Here is a 17,019-nt window from a genome sequence, read left to right as displayed (position 1 = left end):
AAAGGTTTCTGAAAGGCTAAACAACAACAAGGTAAACAATAGGTTACATTTATTTCACGGCAGTGCAGAAGCCAATACTAAACTCGAGCATCCTCGCACAATTTGGGGAATCGGAGCACTTGCAACTACAAAATGCAAAATAGAATTGTAACCACAGAGATGACTGCTATTAATCAACAAAATAAAAGGTCAACAGCAACAGGGTCATTAAATTAATAACAAAAAAATGTAAGCGATAGTTTCCCCGTCTCTCTTGTCAAATATCACACAGCTCGCTCTCTTTCTTGTTGACAAAATTTGCCTTTCCCGTCGTTTCCATTCTGCCGATTGGTGCAATGCTCCATTTCAGTACCAGGGACAGCGCTGCGCAGCCCCATGCAAATACCCTCAACATCTGTCTTGGACATGTCCAATCAGCAGAAAAGTAAACAGAATGGATCAGATAAGCTTCAAATATTTTTCATTACCCTTCAAAAAATATAAACTGGTGGGGTATTAAGTACAAGTTGCCCCCCTCGTGGTACCGGGTGCAAATGAGACGCTCGTTGTTTTAATATTAACCATCAGTTTTGAGCGGAAAATGTACCAGTTATCAGTGAGTGTCCTCCGCGCAGTGCAAAATAGGGAAAGCCTGACAGCCGTAGCAACAGTAACTAAAGGGAGCTAGGCTCAGCGCAGTCAATTATACAAGATTGATGTAATGATAGTGCTGCAAATTGGAATAAAATATGCAAATTAACATACAACTGCCTTTCGATTTGGTCCGTCTGAGGATGTTGGAGGAACAATAGTGACTTCTGAACCCTCGACTAAAACCCTACGAGAGCTGGCCAAAAGTCTCAGTGTTCTGTTCAATATCTACTTGTTCCCACTGACTCAGATTATGTAAAACTACAAAATATGACTTGCAAATGACAAACAAATTTACATTACCAGGGTTTTCCCGAGTTTTATATCACTCAGGGGCAGGACCAGCGCTTTTTTTTTTTTTTCACAACTACTACAGCTTTACTTTTAGCTTTGTTTTACCAATGTTTGGTGTTTATTATGTTTATGACAAAGAGTGCATTTACAAATAAATATTATAAAGAACGTAGGCCAAAATGAATTAAAACTGCATAGTTGTTAGTCATATAACAGCCCACCCCCTCACTGATTTGAAAATGATGCTGTTAGTTTGTAAAGCACTGAATGGTTTAAGGGCCAAATTACATTTCTGATCTGCTACTACATTATGAACCATCCAGACCCCTCAGGTCTTCTGATACAAGTCTGCTTTCTGTCCGCAGAGTCGAAACTAAACATGGAAAAGCAATGTTCAGCTTTCATGCTCCATATCTGAAACAAACTTCCAGAGAACTGCGGGTCTAAAGCTACAACTTGAAAAACACAGACTGGACCTAAATGCACGACCCAGAATCAGTATGTTTATCCAGTATTAAACAGAGGAAATGAAAACACGTTGATTTCTGGAAGTCCAAGTGAGAGCCCTCACGTGTAAGAGCCCTATTTGTTAGTGTACTAAGACAAGTATGTCATTAGGACCACAGTGTTAGAGTATGGGGCAGGTTTGGACCCAACGGGTGCTTGATAGAAAGACACGCAGCCACGGCATCAGCAACAAACTCTGACACTAACGCACAGTCCTCGGGTGACGCAATTTTCTATTTATCATACCTAAATATAACTGCCATTAAGTTCTAAGACAGACTTTATGTTTCCATGAGGAAAACACTTGTGCGTTAGACCATAAAAATAATCTGCTTGAATGTTGATACTTTAAATACTCCAAATCATAAACTGTTCCAAATATTTCAAGATATCTTTAATAGTAATTTGCTGCATAACTTTCTGCCTTTAAAGGTGAGAAATCTCAGCGCAGGATTCTTTTTAATTTGTTTGTTTCAGATTAATGTTCTTGACCTTAAAGCAAAACAAAACAAAAAGTTTGGTTTTCCAACATGAGGTGAATTTCAGGTATTTCAGTACATTTTGTGGAGAGGGGACAGGCCAATAACAACACTGACTCATCCAACTCGTCACACCGACTTTCATGTTTCCTCCCTCACATTCTTTTTCTGTACTTTTTATTTTGTTTCCTTCTTTATTCAACTATTCACAGAGGTCTATTTTTTCAAATCTTGTCTTTTTTGTTGCAATGTCATTTCATTTCTGCTGCTTTGTTACCACGGTGTTTTCTATATGTCATTTTTCTCCTTTTCTCCTCGGTTCTTCTTACACTACCTCTGCCTTATTTGTACACTTTGCATTCATTCTCTCCCTCTCCCAGCATTTACGGTTTGTAAATAGCTGAAGATACGATGAAGGTCACGTTGGCAGCACGTTGCATTTCCCTTTAGTACGCACCAGATAAGAGACAAAGCACAACATGGGAGTATTACATCAGTAAATATGTACACGTACACCACTGTCTAATTGCATGACTCATCACATGTAATTTCATGAGTTAATTTCTCTAATTTCAAATGTTTGGCTTTGGTCTCAGCTGTGACTAGGACTTGAGAGCAGAGTGAGAATGCTTCACTAATGATAACCAGCTGCCAGAGATCTCTAGGTGTGCAGTTCATACATTGTTATGTGATGAGATAATGGATCCCCACCCCCATTTTGCTCATTCGAATTGAGTTTAAAGTGGATGTTTATAGACTATGTAAACATGGATGCAGCTTGAAATATATTTTTTCCGTAGGGAGTCGTTCCATTCTACTGGGCGTAGACTTCAGGTTAATTTTAACCAATCAGCATATGGCAAAACTAGCCGACACTGCCACCGCTGGAACTACCTAAGTTCTGTGTCCGCCAAAGAATGTTTCATTGAGTATAGTGTAACTTTAAAAAAAAGTATTTTAATGGTAGTGGTGCTTGTTTTGTTTTTTTTCAAATACCGGCAGCGTGTTGAGGTGCTAAGGGCGAAACATTCAGAGTTTTGTTTCTGGTCACACAGCGTTCAAAAAAATTTCAACTTTGGGTGAAAGACTGTACTCGTTAATGTCAAATTTCACCCAGCCGTCCAATAACAGTGAAGGAGAGGCGGGACAAACGCACTTCACCACCGACGCTGGTCGCTGATTGGTTCACCCTTCTGGATAGCTGAACGGACGCTAATACGACCAGCGTAACCAGACTATAAGCACAGTAAAGAAAACTATAACCGTGAGTAGTAGTCTGCCGGAGCAAAAATAGGACTTTGTCCCCGGGAAACTGGCCTTTAGTTCATGAAAAAGATCAAAGTAAATGTGGATTTCTTTAAAGTAATGTAAATAAGTTGTTTACATAATGTACTTTTTGACATATGTAACATTACTTGACACCAAACCATGATTTTTTTCGTCAACCTAAACATGTGGTTTTAGGCGCCTAAACCTAAGGCTAGGCAAAGCAAAATGTGACACTCACAGTGGACTGAAGGGTGAACTACTCCATATACTAAAGAGAGATGTTTAAATATGAAGCTCATTCATCATTACACATCTACATTAGACACGATCATAAAACACCCAAATCTGTGACTGAATTGCTAGCAGTCAAGTTGCATTGTGGGTTATGTAGGCCCCAGAATTTGACAACCAAGAAGAATGTGTGGAATAAAAAAAACAGTATCTCTGGTTCTGCTGCATTAATTTTGATCCCTTTATTGGTTATCCATTAGGAGTAAGACAATGTTACAGGAATGCAAAACAGGAGCTGGATTTTTAACCATTTATAAATACTTTCAGTGAACTGTTAGTCCACTCAGCTTCCTCACTATTTTTTGTGGAGTCTAGATGTTATCATGTTCAGTTGTTGTTCAATATCTGGGTCATTTAAACCTTACTTTCTATTCATGTTCTTTAAGATTAGCAACTCTACAATTTTCATAGTTTCCCCTGGCAACCAATCACGACTCTCTTGTTTCAAACTAGACTGCACAACCCACTTTTCAGGCAATTTTCCCCAAGCAACTACTGAAGACCTTGCAGCATGTGGCTTTGCAAAGCCGTCTTCCTGCTTTATTTACAGTTAGTTCCCAAATCCTGTTATCTGAGACTCGGCGTCATGTCCACATGATTCCAGCTGAGATGGCGGTCTAAGGTGGAGAGATAAAACAAGATAAAAGAACATTCTGACCACTTTCCTCCCAGCTGCATTTGATAGATGTCAGTGTGACATCGAATGCAGCTCCACGCTGGATCTAATGTCATTGAGGAGCAGATTTGACTTAGTTTAAGGCATCCGTAGCTGGGGCAGCCGCTTGCTAATCAGAAAAGACAGAATATGAAATCTGAATGAGGCATCATGCTCACATCCTCAATACGGCAGAGGTGTCATCTCAGCAGGATGCACACCAGATCTGCTGCCTCTCGAAGCGCTGAACGCAGGAATACTATACATGGCTGTTGCCCTGGTAACTGATGAGAAACGCAAATAAAAATGCATAGGACAAGAAGAAAATGTTAAAAGTATCTGTGTTACACACCCTTCCTTTGAGTCTGAACGCTTTTACTTTACTGTCAATCAGACAAAAAAGATGCGAGCAGGGAGCGGTGCAGCAAAATTATTTACCAAAGGTAATGCTAAAGGAAATTAAATTAGTGTCACTTTTCCATAGGTACATTATTATGACTTTCAAACATCAATAATCATGCTTTTCAGAAAAATTAAGATTTTGTAGAGTTCCAGCTGAAAACTAGCTTTTTAAAAAGGTAAATCCTGCATTATTTACATTCAGGTTTGCAAGCTAGGGGACCGATGCAGTTCCTTGACTTGCCACTTGAGACTGGCTCCAAAAGCAAGTCAATCCCCACAGAAACCCGTTAAAATGCCCAAGTTTACAGCAAACAGCCTGGTACTAAAAACAGTTTGGGGCTCTATTGCCAGTTTCTCCATTCAAGGCAGCTATACAACGGGAGAATTTTCATATAACTCACTCACTCAATTGTATTAAGGCACAAAGTTACGCATAAATAAGGTCAGAGCTGCTTTAAGTGACAATTAGTTGCAGACTAGTTTCAGCCACAGACTGTCAAAGAGTCACACAGACTTTCCACAATACTGGTTTTAGCCATCATGTGGCCTGCCTCGGCTCCACCCACGCTCCACCTCTTTGCCCTATTTTGGATTAGCCATTAGATGGCGACAGTCTGAGCCACCCAAACTGAGCTCCAAAACCACTCTTCAAGTACAGAATAACGATGTCACAGAGACTACGTCCATTTCTTTTTACAGTCTGTGGGTGCAATGCCACTGTCTTGGTGTATTAGTGCCATCTCTCAGTCAGTCAAACAGTGTTTAATTCTCCACAGCAACACTAGTGGTCAAAAACAGGATACCTTTAAGGTAGATTAGGAAATTCATGTGCATGGAATCGCCCAAAAACTGAGCAGAAAAACGTCACTCCTGGAATATGGCACAAAGTTTATGAGTTTAAAGTTTGACTTTGCAGCTGTTATTCCTATGATAACACAAACGTTTAAGCTATGACAACTTTAGAGGACAACAAAAAAAAGTCTGCTGGGACAATGTCCACTCAGGTGTCTTCTTCAACATGTTATGGAGCCACTTTTTCTCGGAACTGAAAACAAACCAAGACGCTAATTTCTTCTGCAACAAGAGTTCAGCAGGCACAGCCTAAGAAGTAGAGCTTCTCATGCTCATTCCTCTGTACACAGAAAGAGGTTTATGCCGCCAGCTGATAACTCTTGTTCATAATAAGAAGTAATCACAGAGATCATGACTAAAAACGTATCTGTTACATAAGCAAAATGAACGTGTGGTCTTTCATCTACTTATCACAAGGTTGTCATGCAGAGGTGATTCAGACTTAAGGTCTGACATATCTTTACAGTGAGTTAGTGACTACAGCTAAAATGTATTTATAAATCTGCCTCACCACCAAAAAAGGAACAAACAGAAGCAGAGCGAGATATGACCAGAAATAGGCCAGTTGTGGGGCAGACTGCTTCTTCAAAAAGACAATTGTTTTGGCACATTTTGGATTGAACGACCTACTAATTGTCTTCGCAAAACAATGATGAAGTATTTCGTTAATGCTTCGTAGCCTATCACCTATTGACTAACTCAGGGCATCAAAGTCCAGCATTAACAAACAAGATGAGTCGACCAACACACACTTCACAAAACCTCAACCTGCTCGTCCCATTATCTGTTTTAAAACTGGTGATGTTGGCCAGTAAAATACACCTTTATTTATTTATCTTTATACAGCAAGAAGATTGTAACATGCTTCCAAGTTTGTGTACTTACTTACTGTAAGGCAATTAAATAACTTCAAAATGAAACGTAATCAGAACCACTCTATGGCTTGACCACATATGAAATGCAAATGCTTTTGATTCACGGCTGTGAATGTGTGTGTGAGTGGGTGGAAGGAAGGCAAACTGTGAAGCACTTTAAAAAACACTATGGTGATAAAGCGCTGTGTGAGTGCAGACCATTTACCGTTTACATTGTTATTTTGTGAGGACACAGATGAAGTTTTGCTGTGCTGTTGTGACCGGGGTTTAAAAGTATGTTCCAAAACTAATATAAGATGCCGCGGTGCAGTCTCCAGAGGCTAAGATACAGATTTGATCTAGGCAGAGAAAACCGAGTCAAAGACATGCTTGTGCCGGTTCAAAATGGTTAAAACTGAGCACCTATCCAAGGACTTTGTGACTGAGAATTACAGCCACACGCTAACCAACTGACAGTAACGCTGCAGGTGGGACTCCTTGGCCATTACATGCTTTGATACGGTTCCAATTCTTAATTTAACCGGGAGTCGAATCTCAACTCCAATCAATTCCTGACTCATTAGGAAGAAAGGGGCCACTGTGTTGAAACGTAACTGGCAGCTACGTGAAGATCGGCATAAGTTCAATCAGGTAAACAATTTTTAGGCTTTATTTATCCTCAATTCGCTCTCTTATCCCCGCTGCTTCTAATCAGCTGACTGTGGACGTTTTTTTGTAGACCAATCAGATTTCTTTTACGATCTCAATCAGCCGTTGCTGTCAAACGTTAAATCAGCTCTCCTCTCTTCTGCCTCAGCTTTCATTTCAGTGCGATTTGCTGCTCCACCCCTGAACTACATTCACCTCCAGTATTTATTATATCCAGCGCCCAGGTGAAGCTCATCAGAGCCTCCTCCTCATCACATCTAGATCTTCATCAGGATTAGAGCCCATCATACTGGGTCAAATCTCTCTTCTTGTTCATTCACATCACTCAGATTGAAGAAAGGTACATGAGAGGATGCAGTTTATTATTGAGTTATTTTTAGCTGGGCAGCAACACCAGTCCAATAAACATGAATGAGTGTCACCGAGTGAATGACTGAGCGGTTGCACTGTTTGTCGGACGAATGTCACAACTTCCGGTATCTGTATCAAATTAAAAGCTTTGTTTCAAATTAAAAGCCATATTGCATTTAATATTTCGCCACGCAATATGGTGGTTCTGGCCTAGCCTTTTTTTAAATGTTATTTAACTACATCACAATAATTTGACTTTTTTTGGTTTGTTTTTTAATTTATTTAATTACACGACAATAATTCTAAATTTGTTGTTATGTTGTTTTCAAGTAAGTAAATTGCATCACAGTAATGTATGCATCAGGGTGGTACAGTGATTAGCACAGTCCACTCACAGCAAGAAGGTTCTGGGTTCAAAACTCAGCTGGGGCCGAGTCCAAACCTTAACTGGGTCGAGGGCCTTTCTGTGTGACGTTTGCATGTTCTTCTTCTGCCTACGCGGGTTCTCTCCGGGTACTCCGGAAAATTTTAAATACATCACCTTTGTTTTGCAAAGACAAATATTAAGTCATTTAATCCAAAATGTGCCCAAACAATTGCTATTTAAGGAAACAGTCGGTGCCCTCATGGTTCTTCCTTTAAAATGTCTAATTACAGAATTAGAGTTTTGGTATTTGTGAATTGATTTAGAATCCTATAAAACTTTTTTTCACCCAACCTTATCTAATCAAAGACAAAGGTCAACATTGCAGTTAGCTTTTCTTGAGTGGAACTCGCTTCCAGTTTGGCTTCGGGAGGTAGGCAGCCTCACTACGCTTTAAACTTTCCTTTTTGTTAAATATTATAGTTACGAACGGCTCAGGCGACCCTCAACCTTCCTTTAGTTATGATGGTGTAATCCTGGGTTGCTACATTTCTTTAACTTTGATGATTTAATGTGGTATTTATTTAATTTGCTTGCTGTATGCTCATTTGTAATTGTTGTGTTTTGGAATCATGTAGATAAGATGAATAGAGAAGTAATTTTTAGGATGATATCTTCATTTAAGAGACACCAGAAGGTATAAACACCACAGGCAGTGAAGGGGATAAAGATACTAAAGGATGACGGACATGTCGCAAAGAAGAGACCTGAGGATGAATTCGGAGTGGTAAGAGGAGAGATGAAGGCCTCGTCATACAGGGAAAAAAGAAAAGAACATTACTATTGTGTGATTCACTAACCATCCCTGTAACAAAACCATTGACAGAGAGTGCAGCGGGACAGCCTGAAAAGAGGAAACAACAGGGGGGGGGAGCCAGAGAGACAAATGGTGGAGATGTGAATTGAGAAAAGAAAATGAGGACGAGGTACACAGAGAAGATGAGTTCGGACTGCTTGAGAATACCGAAGGAAACATTAGCATGAGTAGATCTGAGCTTGTTTTCAGCCTGGGTAATGTGTTCAGGCTGAGGGAGTGCCACTTGTGACTGTCTGTTCTTCCCAAATCCAGCCTCGGAGACTGGGCACGATCACCGGATGGGTAATCTATCTGGTACACAGGAAGTGATGCGCTGCATGTATTAGGCAAGTGAGGGAAGAGGATTACAGTGCTTGTGGCCTGTTTGGATGGTCGTAGGGCTCGTAGGTGTTCGTACCGCGGCAGGATCACTGAGAACATGAAGACTCGTTTCAATTTCTTAAACTTGATTTGCTCTAGACCTCACTGAGCTTGACCAAACAAAGCTACATACGATTAAGTACAGAAGAAACTATGCAATCTTAATTTAATAGCTACAATATTAACAATACAATCTACAGGGCTTGCACCTCTGGCAGATTGCTGTTTTAATAGCAAATTTGCCAAGTCATTGGAAAGGAAGGACCTGCTCTGGCACAGCTTGAACAGATTAATGTACAACCACGTTTCCAAAAAAGTTGGAACGCTGTAGATAAAAGCAGAATATGATGATTTGCAAATCATGTAAACCTATATTTGATTGCAAATTGAACAAACTGCAAGTCTGTGAAAGACTTTGTGGGCAAATAGTGCAACAATTTATGAAAAATGTTCCTCCAGGTAAAATTGTAAAGAATTTGGAGATTTCATCATATACAGTACATAATATCATAAAAAGATTCAGAAAATCCAGAGAAATCTTTTTACGGAAGGTAGAAGGCTGAAAACCAATACTGGAGGGCCATGATCTTGGGCCCCTCAGGCAGCACTGCCTTAAAAACAGACACGATTCTGTCGTAGAAATCACTGCAGGGGCTCAGAAACACTTCCAAAAACCATCCACTGCTCCACGTCCCTGTGCGTGTACCAAGCAGAGTGTATGTGCGTTGTACATCCACCTATGTGGTCGCAGTTCTTACCACGTTCCAGAAGAGAGGGTTGAAAATAATGGCGATCACGGCGATGCAAAAGCTGGAGTCATGAACGTTAATGTGTTTCAGGAGTTCTTCCATCAACGTTAAGTCCATCTGAAAGATACAACCATGTCAAAAACAAGATTATGGAGGAGAAAAACAACAACAGAAATAAAAACCACATAAAGCTGTTATGTCATAGTGTGGCCTATCATACCCTCTTCCAATAACGCGTTATAAAAAAACATATTCATGTTGTTTTGTCTGAAGTAATATTTTCCCTCATGTGACCTTTGTCTTAATAAATAAACATCTGCATGGACCAATTATTGTAATGTACTTCTGGATCAGCTCACAGTATCAAGCTTTCCTACAATATTTTCATTTTGTTCGAAAAGGAGGAAAGTAATGACACATCACACAGGGGGCCTTTTTAAAAATGAAGCATGGTATGAGGCGTAAAATTCATTCTGACGACTGGTATGAAGTGAAGCAACCAAGATGGATCAAACACTCAGGTCCTCCCCATGGTTTTCCACTTTAACACCCATTGACTCCAGAGACGGAGCGCAACCAAGTATGCTTTTCAGGTCAATGCCCTCAGTCTGCTTTGGGTCTTTAATGTGTTATATTTCAGAGCATCAGGGCCGGGGGAGCAATGCAGCCGAAAGTATTGCCAGTCATTTTTAAAGTCAGATAGCAGAAAGGCGTGGATGATGCCTGCAAATTAAATGACAGCTTTTCAGATGTGATCAAATTAATATTTTAGCAGCTGTTGCAAGAGGAAAGGCCTAGATAGCGAGAGTCTGACAAGGACTAAAGTTTTAGTGAAGATGCGAGGTCTGATCTTGAAAGGTTATGAAAAAAATGTATAATGGTATATTGGTCAAAAATATGAACTGAGTTGAAAAATACTTTGTTGTATCATAAAGATTTGAACTTAACCGAGTGTGTCAATTAAAGGCCTGAGCCTCTTGTGTGGGCCGACAGGGAACAGGTCCGGCTGCAGTGTCGAGTTGACCATGTTGTGGTCCAGAAGTCCAGAAGGGGTAGAAAAACAACACAGATATGCTAGATAGTGGCTTTTTAGGTGGGATGTCAGTAGACTCAAAAACGTCTGTGTGTGTGTTTGTAGACAGACAGACAGACAGACAGACAGATAGATAGATAGATAGACAGACATTATTTTGTTATTGTCAAGGAATTTTCTTTCAAAAACATGATCACAGATCACCCCCCCCCCCCCCCCCCCCCAATTATATAACCTATCAGTATGTTGGTTAGCTCCACACGTAGCGGTAGGCTACAAAATAAGAGCAAAACAAAACCAGCTGTGTTGCAAAAACACTTATCACGTATCAGAATACAAAGAAAATGTATTGCTATTGTGCGAGTTGTTTGAGTTGCATTTTATGTTTATCCAAAAAAAAAAAAAAAAAAAAAAAAAAAAATTGTGTGAACCGACTTGGCAGACAAATTAGGTTTTTATTTTGAAAGTCACCAAGTGACTGTCTTTCCGGCGAGCACAGCTCGGTTAAAACGGTTCACTCGGCCAAACCGAGACGGTCACGTAGCTTTCTCTATGCAGCTGCACCGGCTCGTGCGACAGTCGGAGACCCTGAACGCAGCTTTGAATGATTCGGTTGTGGTTTTTACCTTCGAATAATCGACGTTGTTGAGCCCTCCGCAGCAGTCCAGCGGCGCGGCACGGTCCCTTGCAGCAGGATTACGGCTCCGCGCGGCTGCTGCGTCGCCGTCGCTCATCGACACCGACTGAACGCTGGCAGACCACCCGCTGACATATGCGTGTGCGTGAAGGACAACACGTGTTGCACATTAAACGGTGCAAATGTCGTAATTGTTTTCAGTAAAACGAGGCTGCAGTATTGTTGGGACTACTGCACGCGTCCAGATAACCTCTAACCCCGCTCAGTGCATTCTGGGAAATGTGGTCCAAAGTTCATTGCCATTGAAAAGAGGCATGGAGTCTATGGATAGAAGCTTTTTTTTTTTCTGTCAGAAATTATGAACGTTAGTTTTGTTTTGTTTTTTTGACTGCTTCTATACATGATAACCTCTGGGATTTTATTTCTTCCTATATTAGTTTTCTCCTCTGTAGGAAATTAATTGTCGCTCTAGAGTGCCATCTGCTGGCTGAATATATTAACAGCTGGAAACTCGTATAGCTGAGATTTTATGAGGTCTTCGACTTTTCAGTCATCATATTTATGAGCCTGAAATTCAAATTAAAGATGCAGTCTGTGACGTAATGCTGCAAAGGCCCTATTAGGAACTCACTATTCTCAAGTTGATCAAGTCTTTTAATATGAAGACAACAAGATATCAACTAAATTAAATTCTCTACGATTCTTTTCCACTTTTGTCTTCCTTTTGTCTTCTCACATTCATCCTCTGCTACTCTTACACCCTCCTTCTCTCCTTGTCATCTTCTGTTATCCCCTTCTTCACTTTTCTTTTTCTCACCTTTCCACTCTTTATCCTTTTATTAACTGTACTATTTTCCTCCCTCCCTCCTTCACTTGTCCTCCTCTTTCACCACCTCATCACATCTCTTCTACCCTCTTCACTTCTTTCCCCTCATTTTCTATTTTTCTCCTCACTTCTCCTTCCCACTTCTTTCCTCCCATCTTCTTCTGTTTTTCTATTCTCTTTCTACTTCTTTCTGTTTCTCTTTTCTCGTGTTTTTCCCCTTCCTCCTCTCTTCCCTCCTTTCCTTCAATCACTTTTCTATCACCGTCTGTGTCCTCTCACATTGTTGTTTTTCTTGCCTCATTTCAAACTCGTTTGTCTGTTTTCACTTTATTTCCTCTTTTCCTGTTTCCTTATCCTCTTGTTTGTCCTTCTCTTCCCTCGTGTTATTCATACTTAACCCCTCTTTTCCTTTCATATCTTAATTCTTTCCATCGTGCTGCTATTTTCCACCTCCACTCAAATGTCCTGTTTTCCTTTCATTGCGCTTAAATCCTCTCCTGCACTACTATCTCTCATCTTCTACATTATTGTTCTCCTTTCCTTCCTCCTTTCCCCTCCTGCTGTTTGTTTGGAGTCAGACATTTAAGCAGAAGACACCCCATGTGGAGGCAGAAATAAGAGGGAGCGCGTGAAAGCCTCGCAGCTCCCTGACAGAGCATACTGTCCATTCATCAGGACGTCTGAGCCCCGAGTGTTATCATGTAAAACAAAAACGAGCGGGACATCGGGCCAGCAGCGGAAATTGAGGGCCGGAGTTGAGACTATTTTTGTCTTTTCCTTCTTCCCTTAGCAGATTCAAGCTTCACGGGGCATTTTCATCTCATCAGGGTAAAAACCGAGCGACAACCAGCAGTGACGTCGCCCATTGGTTTATGAACGGCCGTTGTGAAGCTGCGAGTCGGGGATTTGGCCGGTGCCGTCTTGCTCGTCAAGAGCAGTTTGGAGCCGGTAGTGACCATATTTTGGGGAGCTGGGGGGTCAGCGAGCGCTGGATCTGACTTGATCTGATTGGAAACCCGCCGATACTACGTCCCGCCCACCGATAGCCGTAACCTGACTGCACCGCAGGCCTGTCAATCAAACAGACACGCCCCGTAAAAACACTTTATTTTTTTAATTAATGATGGTATTATTTTCAGATGGACCGACAGAATACTAATCTGGATGAATGAATTTGGCAAATGAGATATGAAAACCTGTGGGAGAATTTCATGAGAGAAGTTGAATATGAATCTATGGAGCCAACATCTAGTGGCACTAGGTGGTATTGCAATTTAAAAGTCTAATTTTTCCGAGCCGGAAGCTACGTCCACTTTTATATAACTTAGTGTCAACGGTAAAAACATTTAATGCAGACAACAACAAAAAAAAGAAATTCAATCTTATTGGTTACAATACAGACAGACAAGGAACCATTTTTCAGCTCTTTGCAGTGACACAGCTTCTTCTTAATGGCTTTAAGGTCATCCTCATGTACAGAATGCCATTGAAAGAACATTATCTTTGTAAATTATAACAGTCACGAAGGTTACGTAATGTATGTGATGAAAACAGGAGGACAAGGTTGTATAAAACAAGGTCAAACACGGGAGCTTGGGAGCACAACTGCACTGAAAGGCTCGTGACCCTGCATTATGTAGAAAAGTGTGACTATAATATTTAGCCCCTTCCTCCTCCATCTATGTTAAGTGTTCTGTGAGTGTATACCGTGTTCTTCACTTTAATAGCTCTACACTACTTGCATCAATATTTACACTGTGTATCTTGTATCTTATCTGGTGTGTCTGCGTCCCTGTTGGACAGAATAACTGCTGGATAAAATGACGACCGAATGAATGAAATACGTACGATGAGCAGACAAAGAGAAAAGACACAAGAAGAGGAAGATGGGAGCTCAGCAGAAGGTTGTATGTGATATAACGGTTGACAGAGGATGTGATCGTTGTTGAAGCAGCAGCAGTTCCTGTTTGGTTTTTTTGTCCATGCAAAGAGGCTGATTTATAGAGCTGCCGGTTAATCCTGAGTTTCATCCTTCACTGCTGTTTATAGAAGAAGTTGTGGGAAACGAACACCAGAACCATCCCTCTCTTTCTCTCTCTTACACACACACATATTAGATGTGTGTAGTAATGTTCTTCTCAGTGCATAGTTACTACGTCCCGCCCACCAGTAGTGACTGGACCACAGGCCTGCCCCCAAAAGCATGTTTTTTTAAGACTAATTTTGAATTAATGACTGGATTATTTTCAGATGGAACACCAGAAAACTAATAAGAAGGAGCGACTTTAGCTAACAGCCAAATTTTATGAGACTCGCTTAATGGGAGTCTATAAAGTGGGAGTTTTTTTGGAGCCAAACCCACTCATAAAGTGTGATACCACTATGGGCCACTAGGGTTGGCTCCAAAACACCTCTGGCTCCATTGACTCCTGTTCAGCTTCTTATGAAATACAAGGTCAAAAATATGTTTTTTTTTTCCACAAGTCATTTTGATGTTGTGAACTAAAGTCACTCGTTCTTTTTCTGGTGGTCCAATCTGAAAAGTCGTTTTTTTTTTTTTAATAGTTTTTCACATGACTGTGTTTACGTCTCCATACACACACAGATGCAGTATATGCAGTACATGCATATGTTTAATGCTTGCACATACATTGCCCAAATTCCTGTTCTCTCATTTAATTTACCTTGACTATAATCTAACAACTCTCCTCCTCTAACCTTAGTGTATTAAAGGTACTGCAGGTCATTATATGAGTGCTTCCCCCAGGAATTCCATATTAAAGGGCATGCTCGAAGGCTCAAGGTGCCTCTGACATTTCCAACCATCTCTGAGCCAAAGTCAGAACATATTGGATGGGATTCAATAAAATTTACTTTGAATTCTGTCAATCTTTAGACATCTACAAACATCGAGTCCCATAAATAGTTTAAATATTGCGTTTTAAGCCACTGATTAGATGAAGACCTGCAGGCAACAGGCTGAATTCCTCTAACTCCTATTACTTTTACTAATTTGTATCATGTGTAGCATGAAATTAGATTGTGGTTGCTGAAGGAGGCACACTATTGTCTCACTTTTTTTTTTCTTTTTAATACAGAGTATGCTAGGCTACACTGTAATTAGATACAGCACTCACTCTGCTGGTGTATTTCTGAGAAAGTCACTGTTCGAGGAGAGTTTAAACCACATTAGCTGTTATCACCACTAACTGAAGTCTTACATATTGTAAATGTTCCCCTAACAGATGCACAGTATGGCAGTGAGCAGTAATCTTCAAACCTTAAAATCTGACATTTTTCTTAAGTTTATGTTTCGACAGATCCTGAGTTCTTGCATTATAACATAATAAAGCAATTAAAGCTGCATGAATTGTATGTAAATTTGGTGCAAAAATTGACCAGTGACCAAACTCTTTTTGTTCTTTGGCTCAAAACACAAAGTCAAGTACAGTATGTAACTAAAGCCCGCGTACTGTACACACACACGTGCGTCACACACAAGCAGACACACGCACACACAGCATTCGGCGCAGGTAAACACTGTCTATCAAAATGACATAATTTTCTGCAACTTCCTCTCCTGTTTAAAGTCAGGAGCTTTCAAAGAAGACGAGGGCGGGCAGAGGTTGAGGGAATAACAACGACCGGATGGCTTTGTTGGCTTCCACACAATTCCTCCGCCTCCAGCGCGAGCACTGAATCATCACACACAGATCACAAATAAGCCTGATGTTATTGGAAAACATCTAATGAACCTTATCCTCGTAAACACACAATGCAGAGACAGAAGAGTGGACAGGAACACACTCATTCTGAGCCCGTGCAGACACACACCACACAGCTAATACGATTTTTTTTTTTCAACACAGAATATGTCAAACTCTCTAAACTGACTTTTGAAAATTAGTTGAAGCTGATGTATTAACTTAATTTGGTTTAATATTGGACTACTTTATACATACTATAAAATTTATGAATAATTAAATGGTTATTTATTAAAAACAAATTCCCTATTGGTAAATTCAAATCGTTCTTTATTACACTGGGTTGTCAACTTTGAACTTGTATCATCTAGATGTTGGAAGTGTGCTACCTTGAGTACCTTAATCAACATTAATCAACATTTTTATTGAAAAATGTACCTGACAGTGACAGTAATGGAGTTTTTAGCTACTTTCAGCTCATTGTTTTGGTTTTAAAACCTGCAATCTCACTGTTTTCACTGCAGTTTAGAATAGTTTGATAAACTGTAAGCTGCCAAATAGCAGACACACGACGTTGACGATAAGCTCGAGAGCATTTAGCAGCTGGAGAGATAGTTATTTCAAGGAGAGTGACTGTCAGACTTTCTCATAACGACGAGAAACAGGAAGACAAAAATAAGCATTTGTTACGTTCCAGGTTAGATGCAGCGTGCTCATGTTTCACTCATTGTTAATGAGCAACGGCAAAAATACAAGGACAAACAGAAGTACAGCAAAGCACTGTTTGAGACGCTTTTCACTCTCATTGTTACATGCTCATGTCCATGCAGGAAAGTTAACCATATTACCACGGTTACACATACAGATCGCTGCTTATAAAGATTATTCTGTCAACAGTTCATGGATTTGGATCTCTAAAATCAATTACCTGTTATTATTAATTTTTTTAATAGTGAATGAACCACGCCAGAGTGTGAAAGCCGAGACTGTTAACCACGTCTCTATCGGTGAAAGCAAGTCCACGACTGTCATAAAAGCACCTAATATTATAAGAAATCTATATTATTAAGTATTATTTCCCCTGCTACTGAACATTATGTTCTTAAAAGTAGAAAAGTAGCTCATTAAATTGAAAAGATTCCCCGTTAAAAGGAGATACAAAGAGAATCAAGACGTTCTGTGACCGCCACACAGGCAGCGTGTCCCAGTGATAAAA

The 17,019-nt window shown here is 40.3% G+C and overlaps 1 protein-coding gene across 2 annotated transcripts in view; it reads right to left on the bottom strand.

The window, feature by feature from the left end:
• pemt (phosphatidylethanolamine N-methyltransferase) overlaps positions 1 to 11,513 on the bottom strand; it is a 59,916-nt gene extending 48,403 nt beyond the window's left edge. For both annotated transcript variants that reach the window (XM_069156140.1, XM_069156139.1), the window contains exons 1-2: positions 11,263 to 11,513; positions 9,613 to 9,720 (exon numbers count right to left, since the gene is read on the bottom strand). In XM_069156140.1, coding sequence (XP_069012241.1) covers positions 9,613 to 9,720; positions 11,263 to 11,370 — 216 coding nt within the window. In that variant the 5' untranslated portion in view covers positions 11,371 to 11,513. The remainder of the gene's footprint in view (positions 1 to 9,612; positions 9,721 to 11,262) is intronic.
• Between the last annotated feature and the right edge of the window lie 5,506 nt (positions 11,514 to 17,019).

This window comes from Embiotoca jacksoni, unplaced genomic scaffold (assembly GCF_022577435.1).
Source record: "Embiotoca jacksoni isolate LCO1_2020_lvr unplaced genomic scaffold, fEmbJac1.0.p SCAF_20, whole genome shotgun sequence".
Classification (NCBI taxonomy): domain Eukaryota; kingdom Metazoa; phylum Chordata; class Actinopteri; family Embiotocidae; genus Embiotoca; species Embiotoca jacksoni.
This window is presented reverse-complemented; position numbering and strand designations above follow the sequence as displayed.